The 17,801-nt window shown below is 40.7% G+C and overlaps 1 protein-coding gene across 3 annotated transcripts in view; it reads right to left on the bottom strand.

Moving 5' to 3' along the window:
• Positions 1–4,367: 4,367 nt before the first annotated feature.
• RPS16 (ribosomal protein S16) overlaps positions 4,368–17,801 on the bottom strand; it is a 383,184-nt gene continuing 369,750 nt past the window's right edge. Inside the window, exons 1-6 of one of the 3 annotated variants that reach the window (XM_069858162.1) lie at positions 7,346–7,434; positions 7,201–7,256; positions 6,682–6,783; positions 5,804–5,900; positions 4,704–4,751; positions 4,368–4,565 (exon numbers count right to left, since the gene is read on the bottom strand). In XM_069858162.1, coding sequence (XP_069714263.1) covers positions 4,420–4,565; positions 4,704–4,751; positions 5,804–5,900; positions 6,682–6,783; positions 7,201–7,248 — 441 coding nt within the window. In that variant the 5' untranslated portion in view covers positions 7,249–7,256; positions 7,346–7,434 and the 3' untranslated portion in view covers positions 4,368–4,419. Of the gene's footprint in view, positions 4,566–4,703; positions 4,752–5,803; positions 5,901–6,681; positions 6,784–7,200; positions 7,259–7,345; positions 7,435–17,801 lie in introns of those variants that run through there. The other 2 variants (XM_069858169.1, XM_069858176.1) reach the window with 2 other exon arrangements.

Genomic DNA, 17,801 nt, shown 5'->3' with positions numbered 1-17,801 from the left:
GCTTTCAAGCCAAGATGAACCTAAACATTAGAGATTCCAAATGTCATTACCAGTCTCTGATTTCCCTTACCTTCAAGCTAAGTCTGGTTTAGAAACTGTTTCAAGCTCTTCTAAGAAACCCGGTCTGTGATTCTTCCCTTCCTCAAGGTCATACTTCACACAGAATCACATAGAATCACAGAATAACCAGGTTGGAAGAGACCCACCGGATCATCGAGTCCAACCGTTCCCATCAAACACTAAAACACATCAAACACCATAGCTCATATGAAGCTTCCCAAAAAATCTTTCCATTAATATAAATGAACTCTAGTTTAACAGAATCTATCAGAAATAGGAATATATGCTGCAGGTTAGTATATCACAGTTGTTTAACCTCTAATATTTAAAAAGTAAGGCTAGCCTCATCAGCTATAAAAAGCCTTTGTAAGAGTTAGAGCAGTAGGTTTCATTAGGTCTGGATATCTCTGCTCGAGGCAGGGGAGAAAAAAGCACAGTCCCAAGCACGTGAACGATGTTAGCTAATAAGCAAAACGTATTATTTGGTCAAGTTCACCCACTGTAACTCAGAGGGCTATATTAACAAAAAGAGAAAAAAACAGAATCTAATTTAAGGCAATGACACACATTATCTACACAAGTAGTACAATACCCACAGACTAGAACTTCTGAAAAATTTGCACAGAAAAAAATGCAGTAAAAAGAATCACTTTTGTAAGAAAAAAACCCCACAGTACAGAACACACTGCTCCATACTTAAAAAATACTAGTGTTAAATCTTTAAGCTACAGATATTTCTTGTAAAACAAAATATAAACATTTCAGTATTAATATATTTGCATATTACAATCAGACTTAACTTGTCCCAAATTTTCCAACATAACATTTAAGACAACTTAATTTGATATGCAGGTTACACAGCCTGTCAGGATTATATCCAATGGATGGAAAATTAAACAGTTCCACATGTACAGGCTCTTTTGGAATTGGAATCCCTGTAGTCATTAACAAAACATGATACACCTTAAAGCTCACACTCCAATGAAGAATTCAAGTTTTCAATGAAGAATTCAGGAGAGGTCATATTTTGATGTGCACACCTGATCTTCCTAAGGATTAGCATCAGGGAAACTAATGAAAGAGTTGGAAAATATGATTTGAGGAATATCTCTTGCTTTCTAAGAACCACTTCCAACAGCTGCTGAAGAGCCTCGCTAGAGGTTTGAAGATGAAACTGTGACTATTTCTCTGTGTAAGTTCGTCTCCAGCCAGAGCAGATGCTCAATGACAAGAGCTTGATTGCTATCCTTGCAGAATCAGGACATCAGGAAAGGAAACATTTTTATGAACAGGTTTTCTCCTTACACTTCCAACCCTCATAGTAGTTACATTTCCCCAGTTAAGTTAAGCCCTCTAGTGGGTGAGCAGTAAGTAACTGCTGAGGATACAAATCTCCGGCCACCCGGGCAGACATCAGCCTTATTCCATGAAGGTTTCACATTTAGAAAGCTAGTCTGTGGGGATGACATCACTCCACAGGATTAATGAGGCATTTTATAGGATCAGAGTTCAGTTCAGAAAGCATTTTTATTATGCTAAGAGCCTTTGGTTGAAGAAATGACATGCAGATATCATCTCTGGATTTATTAGTAGCAATGCAAGTTTTATTTTCAGCCTTTCCATAAAAGAGCAGCAAAACAAAAGTCCCCAATTGTTACCAGCTGTTCTGTGGGCAGAAAAACTGTTCCCTCAGGTTTCCCCATAACTGTGAAATTCACCCCTAAGGTTGACAGCACCAGGTATTGCTTCTCCCCCTGAGTTTCACACCACAGTAGCTTTGTGCCTTCTTTTTCTCCTTGCATCCCACTGCTCTAACAGTTAAGCAAGAATCAGTTCTGGACAAGCCACAGCACAGGGTACATATGTGCCAACTGGCAGGCCACTACACACTTCCTAAGCAACGAGTGAGCCACTGCTTTCCAGTCACCACACGAGCCAAACAACTAAAAGGCTTATTTTTGCCTCAGCTAAAGCTAATTAACATCTATCAAGATGCCAGCTTCCACAAAACTCATAGGAATTCAAGTAATCAAATTTGAAGTTAGCCCTGCCCAGCGTCTATTCCTTAGAAATCCAGGCTAGGAGGCAGAACGTCAGTTTTCAGCAGTCCAAGAGCTAGAATAATTTGTGAAAAACTCACCTATGAGGTAGAAACTCTGAGGAACTCACCAGTCAAGAAACGGGTCACTTCCGAGGGTGCAGAAAAGGGGAAACTGAGGAGAGTAGACCATGCATCTTGCCAAAGAGTCAGCAAGTATCTGGAATAAATTGTTTTCTTCACTTAGTGTAACACAAGAAATCCTGGTATGAAAATTGGTGATGGAATATACAGCCGTCACCTCCACTTCAGTGGGAGCATGAGGGGTTTGAACAAGACTGTTCTGCTTCTATTCAGGTTATGCAATGCAATATTTTGTGGCAGACACCAACAGCTAAAATGGGAGATCGATAAGAATGCCTTTTCAGAAGGAATTTGTTCAAATTACACATTTAACTCTTGAATAACTACAGTTCAATGAAGATGACTTAAATCCTTTTGTGGAAAGAACAGGCACATCATAACCAACATTAACAAAAAAAACACGAGCACCTACTTTCCTAAACTAGGCCAAAAGAGTAAAATACTCTTTCCAACTCCCCAATCCAGATAACAAAGGAAGCTGGTTTAACTTTGCGTTGAGTACACTGAAATGACCTACCATCCAACCAGTAAAAGAAAAAACAACACATTAAACAGAAGGCACAACAAAAATCTCACGTACCTAGGTGCTCTAATAATTTCAATATTGGAATACAAACGTATAGTAGACACAAAAATACCAGGCTTAGAGAGAGATAGGCTCTCACTGGCTTTGTCTTTTATGTTCCTTCTAGTTCCTCTCACAACTGGTTTTCAAACACAGGAAAAAGTTCAGGGCTGCACCCATGCCTGTTGAGTCAGTTAATTTCCAAGGCCTCATTAAGTTACCAGCAACTCTTTCAAGAGACAAAATTAGCCTTTCCAACAGTCTTTATCTCACTCAGAACTCCACTCTTCCTCTTTGTCACCAGGTGACCACTTCCAGAACAAAAATCTTCAGTTTCGACAGATTATAACCTGTAACATACCCAACATCTCTTTTTGTTTGATACACACATACCCTAGCCGGATCTCTGTAAACTCTTCAATGTTTTCAACTCCATTTTTTTTTGCAGTTACTTCCCTGAGGCCTTCAAAATACATCATCTACCTCATGACATCAGCAACTGCCTGGCTTCCAGTGGGAATTTTCTACTTTTTAAATTAAATCATTTAACATTGTTCTCCAGGTCTACATCCCTCTATGCTTATACTGTATGAACATGTGGTTGAAGGATGAATCATTGAGATCTTTTATATTCACAAAATACTATTTTGAAACAGGACATATGGGACGTTATTATAAAATTTTCCCTACTCTTAAGACATACTAATCCAGAAAACTCTGTCTCTGTATCATCTGGTATGACAAGAGTTCAATGTATCTCCCCACCACCCCCTGCTTCCAGAATTACTTTGGTTTTAAATGCAAACTTCAGAACAGCTGCCTGAATACCAACCTGTATTGAGGGAGTTACCCTTAAGAGGGAAAATTCCTCACCACTAACTAGCAAGGTCAACAACAGCAGTTCATGCAGACAATACTCATTGCCATGTAATATTCCATAGTTGCATCTGGAACTTCACCCAGGGTGCTAGTTCAGGTGAATATGCAAAGAAAACAAGTCCTTTGCAGAACTACCTCCATTAACGCATATGCAGAAAGATGCTTAACATGACACGTTACACTAGCGCAGAATACTAAAGCAAGTCACGTAACATACGGTATGTAAGTTACCAGCTAGGAGTCAGATCCACACCCTTACCCATGGACTAAGTCTGTAAGCAGGCCGAGACATTTTCACATAGGAAAAACACGGGATACTCATGTTAGTTCCTAACACCAGGAAGAGTGGCCAGCCAGGTACTGGAAAACATCCATCCATCTTTGCTTAGATTTACCAGAAAGGCAAAGATCGAACTCTGCTGTTGCACATACCCACAAAAAACAGGACATACGCGATCTTTATGTTCCAATAACCATATATACAACAGGAGAAAGCTTATTTTTTTATTATCCCTAAGATCCTACCTATCCAGACTGACTTACTATGATAGGATAAAAGAGAACTGCCAACAGCCCTCTGATTTTACTTTAGTATTGATCAGTTTGTGTATCAATCTTATGTTAACACACAGTGGAAAATGCATCTGCCCACACAGAAAAATGCAATTTAGAAACATGACATTTATCAAATTCTCTTTTTGTTTATTGACGGTCACATGACTGTAGAACAATTTTAACGGTAAGACTTCTGGTAGCGTGCACGAGCACCAGGTCCTCCAAATTTCTTGGATTCACAACGGCGAGGATCTGCAACCAGCAGAGTCCTATCGTACTGGATTAGAATATCCTTGATCTCTTTCTTGGAAGCTTCATCAACATCTGTTTAAAAGAAATAAAGTAGCGGTTAAGTTCCACATGAAATAAATCCATACTAATGTTATTGGTTTTTTGGCACCAAAACTACCAGAAGACATACATTACCCACTTAAGGCCAATACAACAATCAAAACAACTTACATTTTTGATAGTAAGCCACCAATGCTTTGGAAATAGCTTGACGGATAGCTGTTAAAAGAGATAATGGATCAGTAAGGATAGCAACTGCATTCAAAACTTGAACACAAAGTGCCAGTTATCCAAGAAACTTGCTGTCTTGTTTTCTGCCAAATTGTCCTTTCCCTTCTTAGTCTCCCCTCCCACATGCTCCACGTGACCTTTACTTTGGCAGATCTGAAGAAATCTGTGCCAAGAGGCCACCCACAGTTCAGTTGTTGATTTGACAACTAACAGTTAGCCAAGGAATTGTACAAGAGTAGTCTCAATCACCTTCTCTCCCGACTACTAACAAAGGTTCATCTTCTACCTACAAAGAGTTAACTTTCAAAACCCTTAGAAACACAGTTCTCCAAAGACTAAAAAGGCAAAAAGGATAAGACTGTACAAGCGGTTCTTGTAGCATACATCAACAAAACAAGACCATAGCCTAATCAGAACTCAAATTAGGAGTATGGGCGAAACTGTAAGGATGTCGTAGGCTGTTTTCTGTCAGAACATCACGATCAGCATTTTGATGAAAATCTCAATTTTCTGAAAAATTAATGCAATCAACTTTGAGACTGAAACTTGTCACTGCTCTTCATGCAGCTTCAGCTCTACTTCACTAATCTATACTCAAACTGAAACAGCAGAACAAATCTATTATTTGTAAAGAGCAACTCTACCAACAGCTATCAAAAGTATGTTCTCAATCTGCTCTGCAAGGGAAAATAAAAAGCTAGCTTTGCAGGTCATCTGAAAGATGCTTCTGAACAACATGGAAATTTATAACTAAAGGTAAAATTTCTACTGATAAATAGCGGTTTCTTCTCCCCAAATCCTTTTGCTCAGCTGCGCTTCAACTGTCCTATTATACTGCAAGATACAAAAACTGTTCCCTCAGAGTTTTATCATTTTACTTTATTCAACTAACTCTAGTTGTTACAGTTCGGCACATAAAATATAACCAACAAGCCCTTAAGAAATAAAAAAGAAACAGAACATTGACATGTGCAAGATACTCTTAAGTATGTGGCTGGGCCTGTTCTAGCCCACACCAAGGATCCCCCACAAAATCATACCATAGATTTGTGCTACATGGCCACCACCCTTTACACGGACTCTGATGTCAACACCAGCAAAACGTTCCTTCCCCAGAAGGAGGACAGGTTCAAGCAGCTGGAAAACAAAACAGAAAAGAAAACTCATTTGTGATCAGAGACAGCAGCGATAAGAGCTTATAGCAGAGTTAACAAATGTGAAGTTATTAAACTTAACATTTCTTCAAAGTTCTGAAAAGATGAGCTTTGATTTTACAAGCATATACACCCAAGTTAAGCAAACCTCTTGCTTGACAGCTACTGGAGCCGTTGTAAAAAAACTCACTGAAATCTTGAGTGTTTTTTTTTAAAGTTTCAAAATTCTCAATAGTGAAGTCTATGTGGGAATTAAAAGCAAAAGAATAGTTAGAGGGAATCCCATAATTACTTCAGCACTACAAAAATAAGCCAAGTTATTAAAAACTGAAAATACAAAGTAATTTGTAGGTGGGTTTCTCCACTATTCATTACACTTTGCATTTATCCAATCCATTTTAGATTCTCAGCAATGTTTAAACAGGTACTGTAATAAGTCTTAACGAATCCCTCAAAAAGGAGGCATTTAAGTTACCCATTTAATTTTAAAAAAATGGATGCAAAGGGCTGAAAATACTTAATGTTACATTAATATGCATTAACCCAATTAAGCAAAAACACCCTGCCATTCCCAGCAAGGCAACCATAAAGACAGTTTTCTTAATTTTCATAACAGCATCTACATTTAAAATGATCAGGTAACACACAACCAGAAACGTAGTACTGTCAATAAGGCAATCAATTCTTGTACACTGTCACACAATTATGCGTATGATAGTATTTTTATATCCATCGGTGGTGGGGGAGGCTGGGTGGATGCTTACTTTATACTGCAGAGTTCTGGGCTCAATCATTTCCAGAGGTCTTCCATTCACTTTAATGAGGCCATTTCCTCTCTTGCAGTGGGCAACAGCAGTTGCTGTTTTCTAAAAATCAAAACTTGTATTAGCACAGCACTTCATTTTTGCACTACAAACTTTCTACGTTATTTTAACAATCTAAGAGTCTCCGACCCAACGAGTCCAAGCCCACTCCTTACAAGAAATCACAGAATCACAAAATAGTTTGGGTTGGAAAGGAATTTAAGGATCATCCAGTTCCAACCCTCTGCAACTGGGCAGGGCCGCGTCCCACTAGATCAGGTGGCCCATGGCTCCATTCAACCTGGCCTTGAACGCATCCAGGGATGGGGCACGTCCTCCAAGAAGGGGACATCAAATCTCTCTCGTCCGCTTCCCCACAGCCGCCGACACACGGCGCGCTCCGGCCCCCACCCCCAACTCCCACCCCTCGCACATGGAGCCGCCGGAGCCGAGGGGCCCCGAGCGCGGCCCAGGCCTCACCTTCCGCCCGAAGACCTGGACGCTCTGCAGGGGACCCTTGGCCGGCATGGCTGCTCCTGAAAGAGAGAGGGAGAGAGGAAGGCGGCGTTAGCGCGGCGGAGGACGCGGGCAGCGCGGCGGAGGCCGGAGCCCCGTGGACACTCACCCTTCTCTCAGCAGCAGCACGGCGGAAAAGGCCGGGCGGGGTTTCCCAGCCTCTTCTCAGGGGCACCCGCGCCGCAAAGCGCCAAGCGCTTCCGGCAGCGCGACAGAACGCGCGGCCGCGCTTTGCGGCAAGCCGAGGCCCCGCGCGAGCGCGCTCGGTCCCCGCCCCGAGCGGGGAGCGGCGTCGCCGCCCGCTCCTCGGGAGCCTCGTGAGGGAGGGGGTGGTTACAGGAAGCGGAATGGCTAAAGTAGTGCTAGGTTTCACCTGAGTAATTGTGTTCTTTGTAAGTCAGACACAACGTCCCCCCGAGATCGCGTTTTGTATCAGTTCCCCAGACGCTGCTCGTTCTTCGGAGCCCACACCGCCTCGTGTTCGGTGGGACCCGCACCGAGCAGCTGCGTCCGCTCCTGCCGTCGCCACCAGGGCAGCCTCTCCCATCGCAGGGCAGGGCCGGGCAGAGCTGGCTCCGGAGCTCCCAGTGAGCGGTAGACTTGTCTGTTGCAAAGTTCACAGAATCACTAGGTTGGAAAAGACCCCCAGGGTCATTAAGTCCAACTATACCCATCAATCACTAAGCTATGCCCCTCAGCACCTCATCCACCCGTCTTTCAAACACCTTCAGGGATGGTGACTCAACCACCTCCCTGGGCAGCCTCTGCCAGTGCCCAACAGACCTTTCTGTGATTTTTTTTTTTCCTGATATCCAGCCTGAACCTCCCCTGGCACAGCTTGAGGCCATTCCCTCTCATCCTGTCCCCTGTCACTTAGGAGAAGAGGCCAGCTCCCTCCTGTCTATGACCTCCTTTCAGGTAGTTATAGAGAGCAATAAGGCCTCCCCTCAGCCTCCTCTTCTCAAGGCTAAACAACCCCAGTTCCCTCAACCACTCCTCATAAGACTTGTTCTCCAGTCCCTTTACCAGCTTCATTGCTCTTCTCTGGACTCGCTCCAGAGCCTCAACATCCTTGTGGTGAGGGGCCCAGAACTGAACTGATTCGAGGTGCAGGCTCACCAGTGCTGAGTACAGAGGGAGAACAACATTGAAATTAATCAGTGGAAAGTCATAGAATACGCATAAGATTTCTGGGAAAATTTATCCATATGCATGTAAGATGGAAATCTGTTCTGTCCCCAGCTCCTGTCTCATAGAATAGAATCACAGAATTACTAGGTTGGAAAAGACCCCTTAGATCATCTAGTCCAACCATTCTTATCTGCCACTAAACGGTGTCCCTGAGCACCTCATCTGATGGAAATCATTCCCTTGTGTTGCCCAGCCCTGATAAAGGTCGCTTGTTTCCTAAAACTCGAAAATGAGTCTTAGAAAGTTTATTTGCCAGCATTTTTGGCATCCCCTTAGGCCCCACAAGCACTTGGGTAGGCCTTGTGCCCCCATCAGGAGCCGCTTCAGTTCACTGGCTTAAAGCTGTGGTTTCAAGAATCTGCCCGGGAGGGAGCCCCGCCACCCCGAGGGGTCCAAGGGTTCGCCCATCTCCCCTAGGGACCAGCGCGGCACCCCAAGAGGGCACAGCCCATCCTCAAACGAGTGCTGTTAGAACCGGGCAGGGGGAGTTCACTCACTGCCCAGCTCCGGCGTGGATTGCAGCAGCTTGAAGGACTTCTTGAGAGGGGTGGAGAGGGTGCACAGCCTCCTGAGAGGCTTTTTCTTCACTTACGTATGAAACATCTAGCACAGACTGCGTAGGGTACCTTGTTAGGTATCCCAGTCACAAGCAGAACACAGCTGGGCTTCTGGGATAAAGAGAACAAAATGACACCTTCCCCAAAAGGCTTATAGTTGCTCTTTGTGCCTTAGTGAGGTGCTGCACTGCAAACTACATAGCTTTCTTAGATTTTATGTTTGGTAAACTGCTGGAGGACACAGAGGCATATTCGGGCAATTCTCTATACCCCCTTCAATAGTCGAAGTCCATTACGTTAAAGATCAAGTCGAGGAGTTCTTAGATTCAGAGCATCCACAGAGCACCATCTATCTGAGCTTTTATCTCTGCTTTCCTTGTTTAATATCTGTTATAAAACGTGGAATTTAAGTCACTTTGAGACTGAAAATATTTCAAGGCTGGGTATTTAGTGTGCAAAATTTTCCAGAAGGACAAAAGCAGAGTTTATTGATGAAGCAAGGTAATACTGCTTAGATGTTTTAAACTATAAGAGATTTAAATTATTATGATTAAGTAGAAAGTTGACTGTGCAAATGAAACAATTAGTGCCTTTGTCTTTGGACAGGATCTTAAATACTGAACATTAGTCATCAGTCATGTGAGGATTTAAACAAGCACTTAGCTTTATGCAATTGGAGTGATTAGTTCTATTCAAGTGAATGGTACTGTGCAGAGCGTGTAAGATTTAGCACATCTCAAAACCCCAATTGTATAAAGCTTTAACATGTGACCTGAAAAGTGATTTTGTTTGGTTTTTTTTTAAAGCTGTTTCCTAAGAAACCGTGTCTATGCAGTCACACATGTCTATCATCCACTCTCCCCATCATCAGGGGAAGGGGAATAGTCACCAGCTTGTTGGCCAGTTCCAGTTAGTTTTCACAGAAGAATGGAAATTTCAAAACCAATTTAGCTTATACATACTTGGTGAAAATAGGTGGCTCTGTGTAAGAGCCATCTTTCACTTACATAATGAAATCAGCTGCAGGAACTGAAATCTCACACTTTACAAAACCTTTATTTAGGTGAAAAAGAGAAAACATAATACCTGATTAACCCAGTTAGACAAAAAGGTTCAACTAAGACTTATGATCAACCCAAAGGTGAGCCATTAGGAAATGAGTTTTGCTCAGGGCACTTATAAAGGAGAAGAATGCAAACCTGAACCCGTTCCTTTTGTGGGTGTTATCTGAGGTCTGCTAATGAAGGCCTGTGTTTCATTACCACATGCATCATTAAATGGGAAGTTTTCAAATGTCTGCTTGTATAAAGCTTACCTTTTGTGGGCATGCTTTTTCAAGTCCTGCAAAATTCATCCTCATTTTTGTGTTCATCTGCTGCGTGGTCTTCCTGGAACTGAAAACATACCTCCTAGAAGAATCTGTGTATAAAACCAGCAATATGCCTACACATGTGTCTCTTCCTGTTAGCAGATTAGGACAATGACCAAGATATATTGATAGTGTTGCCTAGAAAATAAGGTTAAGGGCTTTGTGCAGCTTGTTTCCTTTGCTTTCTAGCATAAAAATGGGAATAGGAGCTAAAAAGCATTTGGAAACCAACGACTACAGAAGCTGGGCTGTAATATGGGAAGAGAGAACTAGATCGTAAATATCACTGTATACAATGAAACAAAAAGAAACATGCCATAATTGAAAAAAAAAAACCTTAGGTAAGTTACTCTTCTTTTAAGGAAAGTCAAAGCACTAACAAAATCCCTACTTAGTTTTACTGAACACAGAATGCTTTAAAATGGTAATGGATCTCTGCTTTCAAAAAGAATAACATAGTAAAATCTCCAAGCACCACCTACAGATTTTTGTCTTCACTTCCATACTTCCATTTTGTCTGTAAAATAATTGAACCTGTGGAACATAAGCAGCCTTTTTTTTTTTTACCCTTACTTTGTGCCACTGTGAAGAGTTACACAGCAAGCAAAACAGTGAATCATCAGACCCAGAGAAACTAAGGTGTATTTGTTTGTAAGCCACTGTTACTAGAAAGAGCATTTCAAGAGAAGGCCAGAAGGTTTGAACTGATCTTAATAGCATGTTTTTATTATTTTTTAAGCAGAGAAAAAATATTTGGATTTGACTCATGTCTAAGTCCTCAATTTCACAGTGATTCTGCATTGTACTAATAGGTGATGTCTTGTGTATCTTTACACCAACAGGTATTTTACAAGTACTAAATATTTTACTTGGGCATTTAGTGAAGCTTCAGGGGATTAAGAGTCTCTCGCTGACTGACTGCCTCCTCTGGAGCCCTTTGACCTCATTCCAGGCTATGGTGCGAGATGCTGCTGTGACCTACTCTCCTCCCACAGACCAGGCACTTCTGCTCTGTCAGTTTGCTGGGAACAGCTAGGGTAGGGCAGCAGGGTGTAGCGCTGTAGGGGGCATGTCTCTGACTATGTTTCTAATCGTTTCCTCACTGAGAGAGGAGCATAAATGTTAGGAAGGGAACATGGCTCCATGGGAAGGAGGGCATGACGGCAATGGCAGGAGATGGGCAAAGGTGGACTAAGCAGAGCAGCATTATATCTGTTCATTTGCAAATTTGCCAGCGTGGAGCATGCGGAAAGCTGCAGTACAAAACTTGGATGTCAGGCCACTGCCCACCAACACTGTCAGGCTGATGTAGTGCAACCAGTTAATTTTAAATGTATACTTATTTGCTACTTGAACGGTAGCAGAGATTTTATTTGGCATCCCTATGCAGGAGTCAAATCTATTGAAGATTTTTTTTGCTATTTATGTGTTTGTGGGGTGGTTTTTTTCCTCAGGGTTTTTTCGTAGTTTAGAGTTTAAAATAGCAAGTGACTGGACTTCAGTGTGAAACCACTATGTTGGTTTTCCACTTGTACCTTGCAATCTTTCAAATCAAATTCACATGCGAGTTCAAAAGGTAAACATTCCAAGAGGACGGCATTTTAGCTTCCACTTAACACAGAAGTATGTAGCTGCTGAGAGAGTAAGGCAACAAAAAGTCAAGGTCAATATGTTAACAAGGCCAGCTGTAACGTGACTCTAAATTTCCTCCTATTTATAAAGGAGAGAAAGTGCTCTCCAAGAAAAAATAGTGTGAGAATTAGTGAGATTATCTTCCTGATATTTTACCTGAAGCATTAATAGAAAAGGTGAGAGCTAAGGCAAAATATAGTCAGTTATTTCTATGTATGTTGTGATATTAAAAAAGATAACTGTAAAAGGAAAGGGGCATTTAGGGGAAATGCAAAGAAATGTTTCTTCTACATAGTCCATAATCACATTAAAAAAAAAAATCCATGCCTTCTACCAAATTGTTTGCATTTGCAATTCAATTATACATTGCAGGATTATTTTAGCAGAGTGAGTAATTTTAACCAGGAAAATCATTTGCTCATATTTCATGCATGATAAACAAAGCATATTCCCTGAATTCAGATCACACAATCATCTCTATATGCTTCAGAAGGCTTCTAAATTTTACAGATTTATACCTTTTGAAAATCAGGGCGTTCCTTCACTGAGAAGTATGCAATATTTCAAGAAGGAAGATACTGACATCCTTTTTTTACGGTAGTTCTTAGAATCTGAAAGATCTGTGTTACCAGAATATAGTTCTCATATTACGTTTTGCAGCTGGTCATTGTTTGATGATAAAGTGTAATTAGCTAATGGATCCCATTATTTCTAATGCTTGCTTTTCACAGATCCTATTCATCCAGGCAGCAGCTGAAGAGTTTTCTAAACTCAATTAGTGCAAGAATGCTGTGACCAACGGAAAAATGTTTGATGCATGCCAGAAAACAAATCTTCCCAGCTCTTGGAAATATGTTCTGAAAATAAATAAGGATCACACAGGATTTTTGTATTAATAAATATCTTTTCCTAAGGAAATATTTAAAATCTAAAGTAATTTTTTTGTTGTTGTTTTAGTTAGCCTTCTTCAGGAAGCTCTGTAACATAAACTCAGGAATATAAGGATACAGATTATCCTGACTGGTGTGAATACTGACTCCCACTTGCAGATTATAAATGCTAATGTCACACTGAGATTGACACAAGCCAATTTGTAATGTAGCAATTGACACAGTGGAAGGCATATTCACACTGATATTGCATATGAATAATTAGCAATACAATAGGTTACTCAGGACCCACTCTTAGCATTGCTTCTTAGGAAAAATCGCAATTAATGATTGTCTTGACTTTAGTTTTGAATGAATAGGACAGCTCTTTTAGTACAATAAACAAAAGAAATACAAAGCCCATCTTGGATCTGAACATATAGGCAGACATTAAGGCTCATTGTTTTAGCTCTGTGACTTGACTTGTTGCTGGAATCTGAAAAATGTTGTGACTTAAATTTACAACATGCACCCTATTTACAAGGGCTGGAATTTCGTGTATTATCAGTTAACACAGTTTACCTCCAAAGTGATACTGTATTAACAGCTCATTTTGGAATCCATATATTAAAGGATGAAATCTAATAATCTAGGACTTAGATTTGGAATATGACTTCATCTATGTTCAACCTTTCTTTCAGTACACAAGGCTTTAGTGAGAGTTATTAACAGTAAATTAGAGTCACTTAAAACTCTTCTCCTGTACATCCACCGAAGCTGCTCTTAAGTATGTGTGTCTGTGCTCATACACTTGCACTTTCATATGTCAACAGGAATCAAAGTTGTAAGAAGCTGACTGGGCAAGAACCCAGTACCCCCAAGCTACACAAATAAGCTAACAAGTAAATAGAATCACGTACACAAAACCATTTATTTTTTTAGAACAGAACAGCATCTCCAAGCTTCCTGCTGTATTTTGCTGCCCCTGGAGGCTGCTTCTCGGTTTAGTTCCCTTTTTTAGAAACTAAACACAGCAGGGTCCAGTGGGATCCAGCTGCCCTCTCTCAACTCTTCTGCAGAGAGAAGGATTGTCCTGGGTCTTAGCTTCCACAGGCTTGTTGGGATCTTTTCTAGTTTTCTATTTTAAAGAAATGTGGGGAACAGTGACCATAGAAACGGACACCTGTTTTGCACATCTTTAAAACACAGGCTTTTTTGCCCCAGTTGGTTTGATTATGTTCAGATTACAAATACAATATTGCACTCCATGAAGCATAGGTCTACATTTCTCTTTAAATTCCACTTTTGATGTAACACATACAATACTATCTGCTAGGTACATGAAAAAGTGTGCTTATTGTTGTTGACCGCATAATAGACTACATATTATGCACAGGCTTCATTTGCTCAAACATCAGTCACAATTTAGGGCAGAAAGAGGTAGGTTTCTGTGCAGTTATATTAATCTCTACTGAGGTCATTTCTATTTCTGATTTTGAATCTGTTTGTTGTTTCAAGTGAAACATTTTCCATTGCCTGTGGTAAGGGGGCAGATAGGGCAGAAGTATCAGAGCTCGTGAACTGTTGTGTGCTTACTAATCTACCAGAGAACTGAGACATTTTCTTCAAAAACTGGAGCAGTTGAACTCTGGAGGAGAACGAACCCTTTTGGCAAGGCTTTGTAAGGGCTCCGGATGGAAAATCTTGTGTTTATGAAGCAGAGGGAGCAAGCAGAAACATAGTTACTGTTGAGCTTGTAGCAGTAAGGGAAAATAGTAATACATTTCATTCACGCAGGGGAATGCAGGGCTGAATACTGCCAGTATATCTGGATGCTGCATGCTGCTCGTACTCACGGAGTCATCGAACCCAACAGAGTCCGTCTGTTGTAGGGTTGACAAAGTGGTTGTTACCTGTTACAAGCTGTAGCTCTTGAATTGAGACAGAAGGCAGTTCTCAGTGCCTTGTTACATGTTAATTGCTGATGGACTTCAAAGTTATCTGTCCACCCTCACCTAGCCGTTTGTGCAGGGACAGTGGTGAAGAAGTCATAGGATCTGGTGTCTCCAAATGGCTCTTTTGTAGTTCTTTCCTCCACCATTCCCAAGAGAATCCACCCACTAAGAGATCTACAATCAGTTCACAGAAACACAAACACATGCAGTATTACAACACACGTATTAAAATTACATTTTTTTACAAGATCAAAAACAGACAGAAAAAATAAAGTGCTGTGGGAAAACTTTTACCGAATGTCTGTGGAGGCTTGATTGTATGTGGGCCTGCGAATAACACTCAGGAGACTATAAACTTTAGACAAACCAGATGGTTAGACAGCAAACCAGATGGCTTTATTTATGGAGACAAAGTTCACATTTAGTGAGGTGCTTTGTTCTTCTAGAGAAGGTTTCACACACAAAGTAGGAAAATTGTATATGTGTCCTATGATGGTGGACTGTAACATTCATAGAAATGTAAGTCTCATCAAGTAGTCCATTGTTCTTTCGATAGAAATATCCTCATAATTACATCATTGGGACACTTGTTGGCTGCCCTTGTACATCATGCTCTTTCTTTTTACTGCAGTAGCATCCAAAGGCTTTACTGAGCATTGTGACTGGCTTTTTCTTACATGTTATAAAGGTACCCTTGTTCGGAAGAATGTAGAGTTTAAGGCTGAAAAAATGTAATACAAGAGCTGACTAACGACAGAGGAAAGTAACAGGGAGATAGTAGGCTGTTACTGAAAGTATCTGATGGGTTTCAACTAGGAACTAGTTCTCCTTCTCCGTATCTATTAAGTTAATCACACTGATCTTCCAGTCCTTTGGTTTTATCGCAAACCTAGAAAGTACGTTTGCCTTAGCCATAAATTATATGCACACCTATTTTTCCTTCTCTTTTAAAAACTGCTTCATCAAAAACTTTCAAAATCTCGAGGTCCCTTGAAATGCCCCATTTTGTGGACTGTCAGCTGTACTCATTCAGCTGTGCTCCAGCTGCTCCAAGAAATCATGCTGTGTTCTGTGATCGAAGAGCAAACACTACATGGACTCCAGATTATTTCAATGCAAAATTAATATCTTAGGCTAAAAACCCCACACTGGCTCTACAGCTCTGTAGCCTCCAGCAACACAGCAATCATAGCAGCTGACAATCTATGTCACACAATTCTTTTTTGAGCATTTTCTATGTTGTAATTTCACAGAAACTTTTGCCCCAGATTTCCTTAATTTTTTTCTACCTACAGCTTCTTGCTGATCTAAGGAAAAAGTATATCTGGAAAATGTATTTCCACACTCTAACATAAATGTGGCATATAGTGACACATATATTGTGATTAGCAAATTAAGAAGTGAGGGAAATTTCTTTGATGATTTTCTTAATATAGTTTTAAAAAAAACCCACAAGCATGAACTTTTACTATCAGTTCCTTATGAAGAATCATAGCTTAATTGTAAACATCTCTCCAACAGAGATCCATTCTAGATTCTCTTCCTAGGTACACTCAGCTTTGCTGAAAATTTCATCTTATCCACATTCTTGTTCAGCTGTTGGTTTTATGAAAGTGTTCTTTGAGGCAGAAAATACAGACCAGATAAAAAATTTCTTTTTCTCTGGTTGTTAAAGTGTTTGGCTCATCCAAATGTTAGAAAGACCACCTAATGATTTTTCCTGGAAAGTATTCTTTTTCCAAAATAAATATCATAGAAATCGTGGCACTAGCATTGAGTCTATGAACTACAACAAAAAGAAAAGATCAATTTTAAAAAATCAAAATTACTTATTTAATTTTATGCTAATCAAAATCAAGGAAAATGTATAATATCTCCATTTGAGGAAAAAAAAAATGGGAACAACAAAAAAAACCCAAACCAAAATCAAACAACAAACCACTCAGTTCTCCTATACAACTGGAGACTTGTATGCATTTCAAACAGTAAGAGAAATGAAGTAGCAACTGAAATCTTGCTTTCAGTGCAAGTGTCAGTGCAAATTTGTCTGCTTATAGTTTGAGGTAAACATTTCATTTAAAGTCTCTGGGTTCCTGTTAATGTCTGCAGCTTAGGATTTCAAATTTTGTTGGCGTATGTCCTAAGTAGTGATGTGACAATGGTGCAATATGTAGCTCTGGTTCAAGCAAAGTAGCTACTCTAAAGAATGCATGTAGTTACTCTTTCCCAAATGTCCCCAAAAAACCAAACACTTTGGGCTGTTCTGAGAATGAGTAAGTAATCTCGAAATGCATTTTCTATCTGCTATTCCTGCACTTGCTTTTCATAGGAAAGACTGGGCAGAGGGTTTAGGTCAGACAGAAGGTTTAAGTCTGTTACAATGCCAGCTCATACCACTTGAACTAGACTATAAGGACCAGCTGATGATTTCACATGTGACTGTTGCATAACTATCTAGTGATCAGACCTCCAGCCCTTCTAATTTGAGCTAGGTTTCAAATCAGTTTGCTTAAAGTGACCTTTGCTGCTTCTGTCATCTGTTCAGAGTGCTGTAGAAGTGCTTGTTACTGAAAGCCTTCTCGAACACAACTGCAAACTGCAGTAGGAGGTTTTTTTTCAGCTAATGATCTGTTCATCTGTTTGCCGCTCCACATGTGTATTCCTACCCTCTCTCCTCCTTATCCTTCACCTCTTTGTCTCGCTTTGCTTTGTTAGAGGATTGTGACAAGCCTGGAACACACTCAGTGCTGATCTAAGCGTGTGTGGGTGCGGGCAGTAGGAAATGAGGAGGACAAAACCGAACTAGCATGCAGCCCTTCGTCGCTGTCAGTGGCTTTGGGACATGGAAATTGGGATCACACTTGGTCAGCATTCCTTCCAGCTGCAATGGAGTGAATGCTAAAGCTCCCTTAGTTTTTCCATTACCACCTAGCAAGAACCATTCTTCAAAACCCATCTTTACACAGTGGACAGGTTAAAGCAAAGTATGTTT

Source organism: Phaenicophaeus curvirostris, chromosome 1 (assembly GCF_032191515.1).
Source record: "Phaenicophaeus curvirostris isolate KB17595 chromosome 1, BPBGC_Pcur_1.0, whole genome shotgun sequence".
Lineage (NCBI taxonomy): Eukaryota > Metazoa > Chordata > Aves > Cuculiformes > Cuculidae > Phaenicophaeus > Phaenicophaeus curvirostris.
Note: the sequence above shows the minus strand (reverse complement) of the source record. Positions and strands in the feature narration are given on the sequence as shown.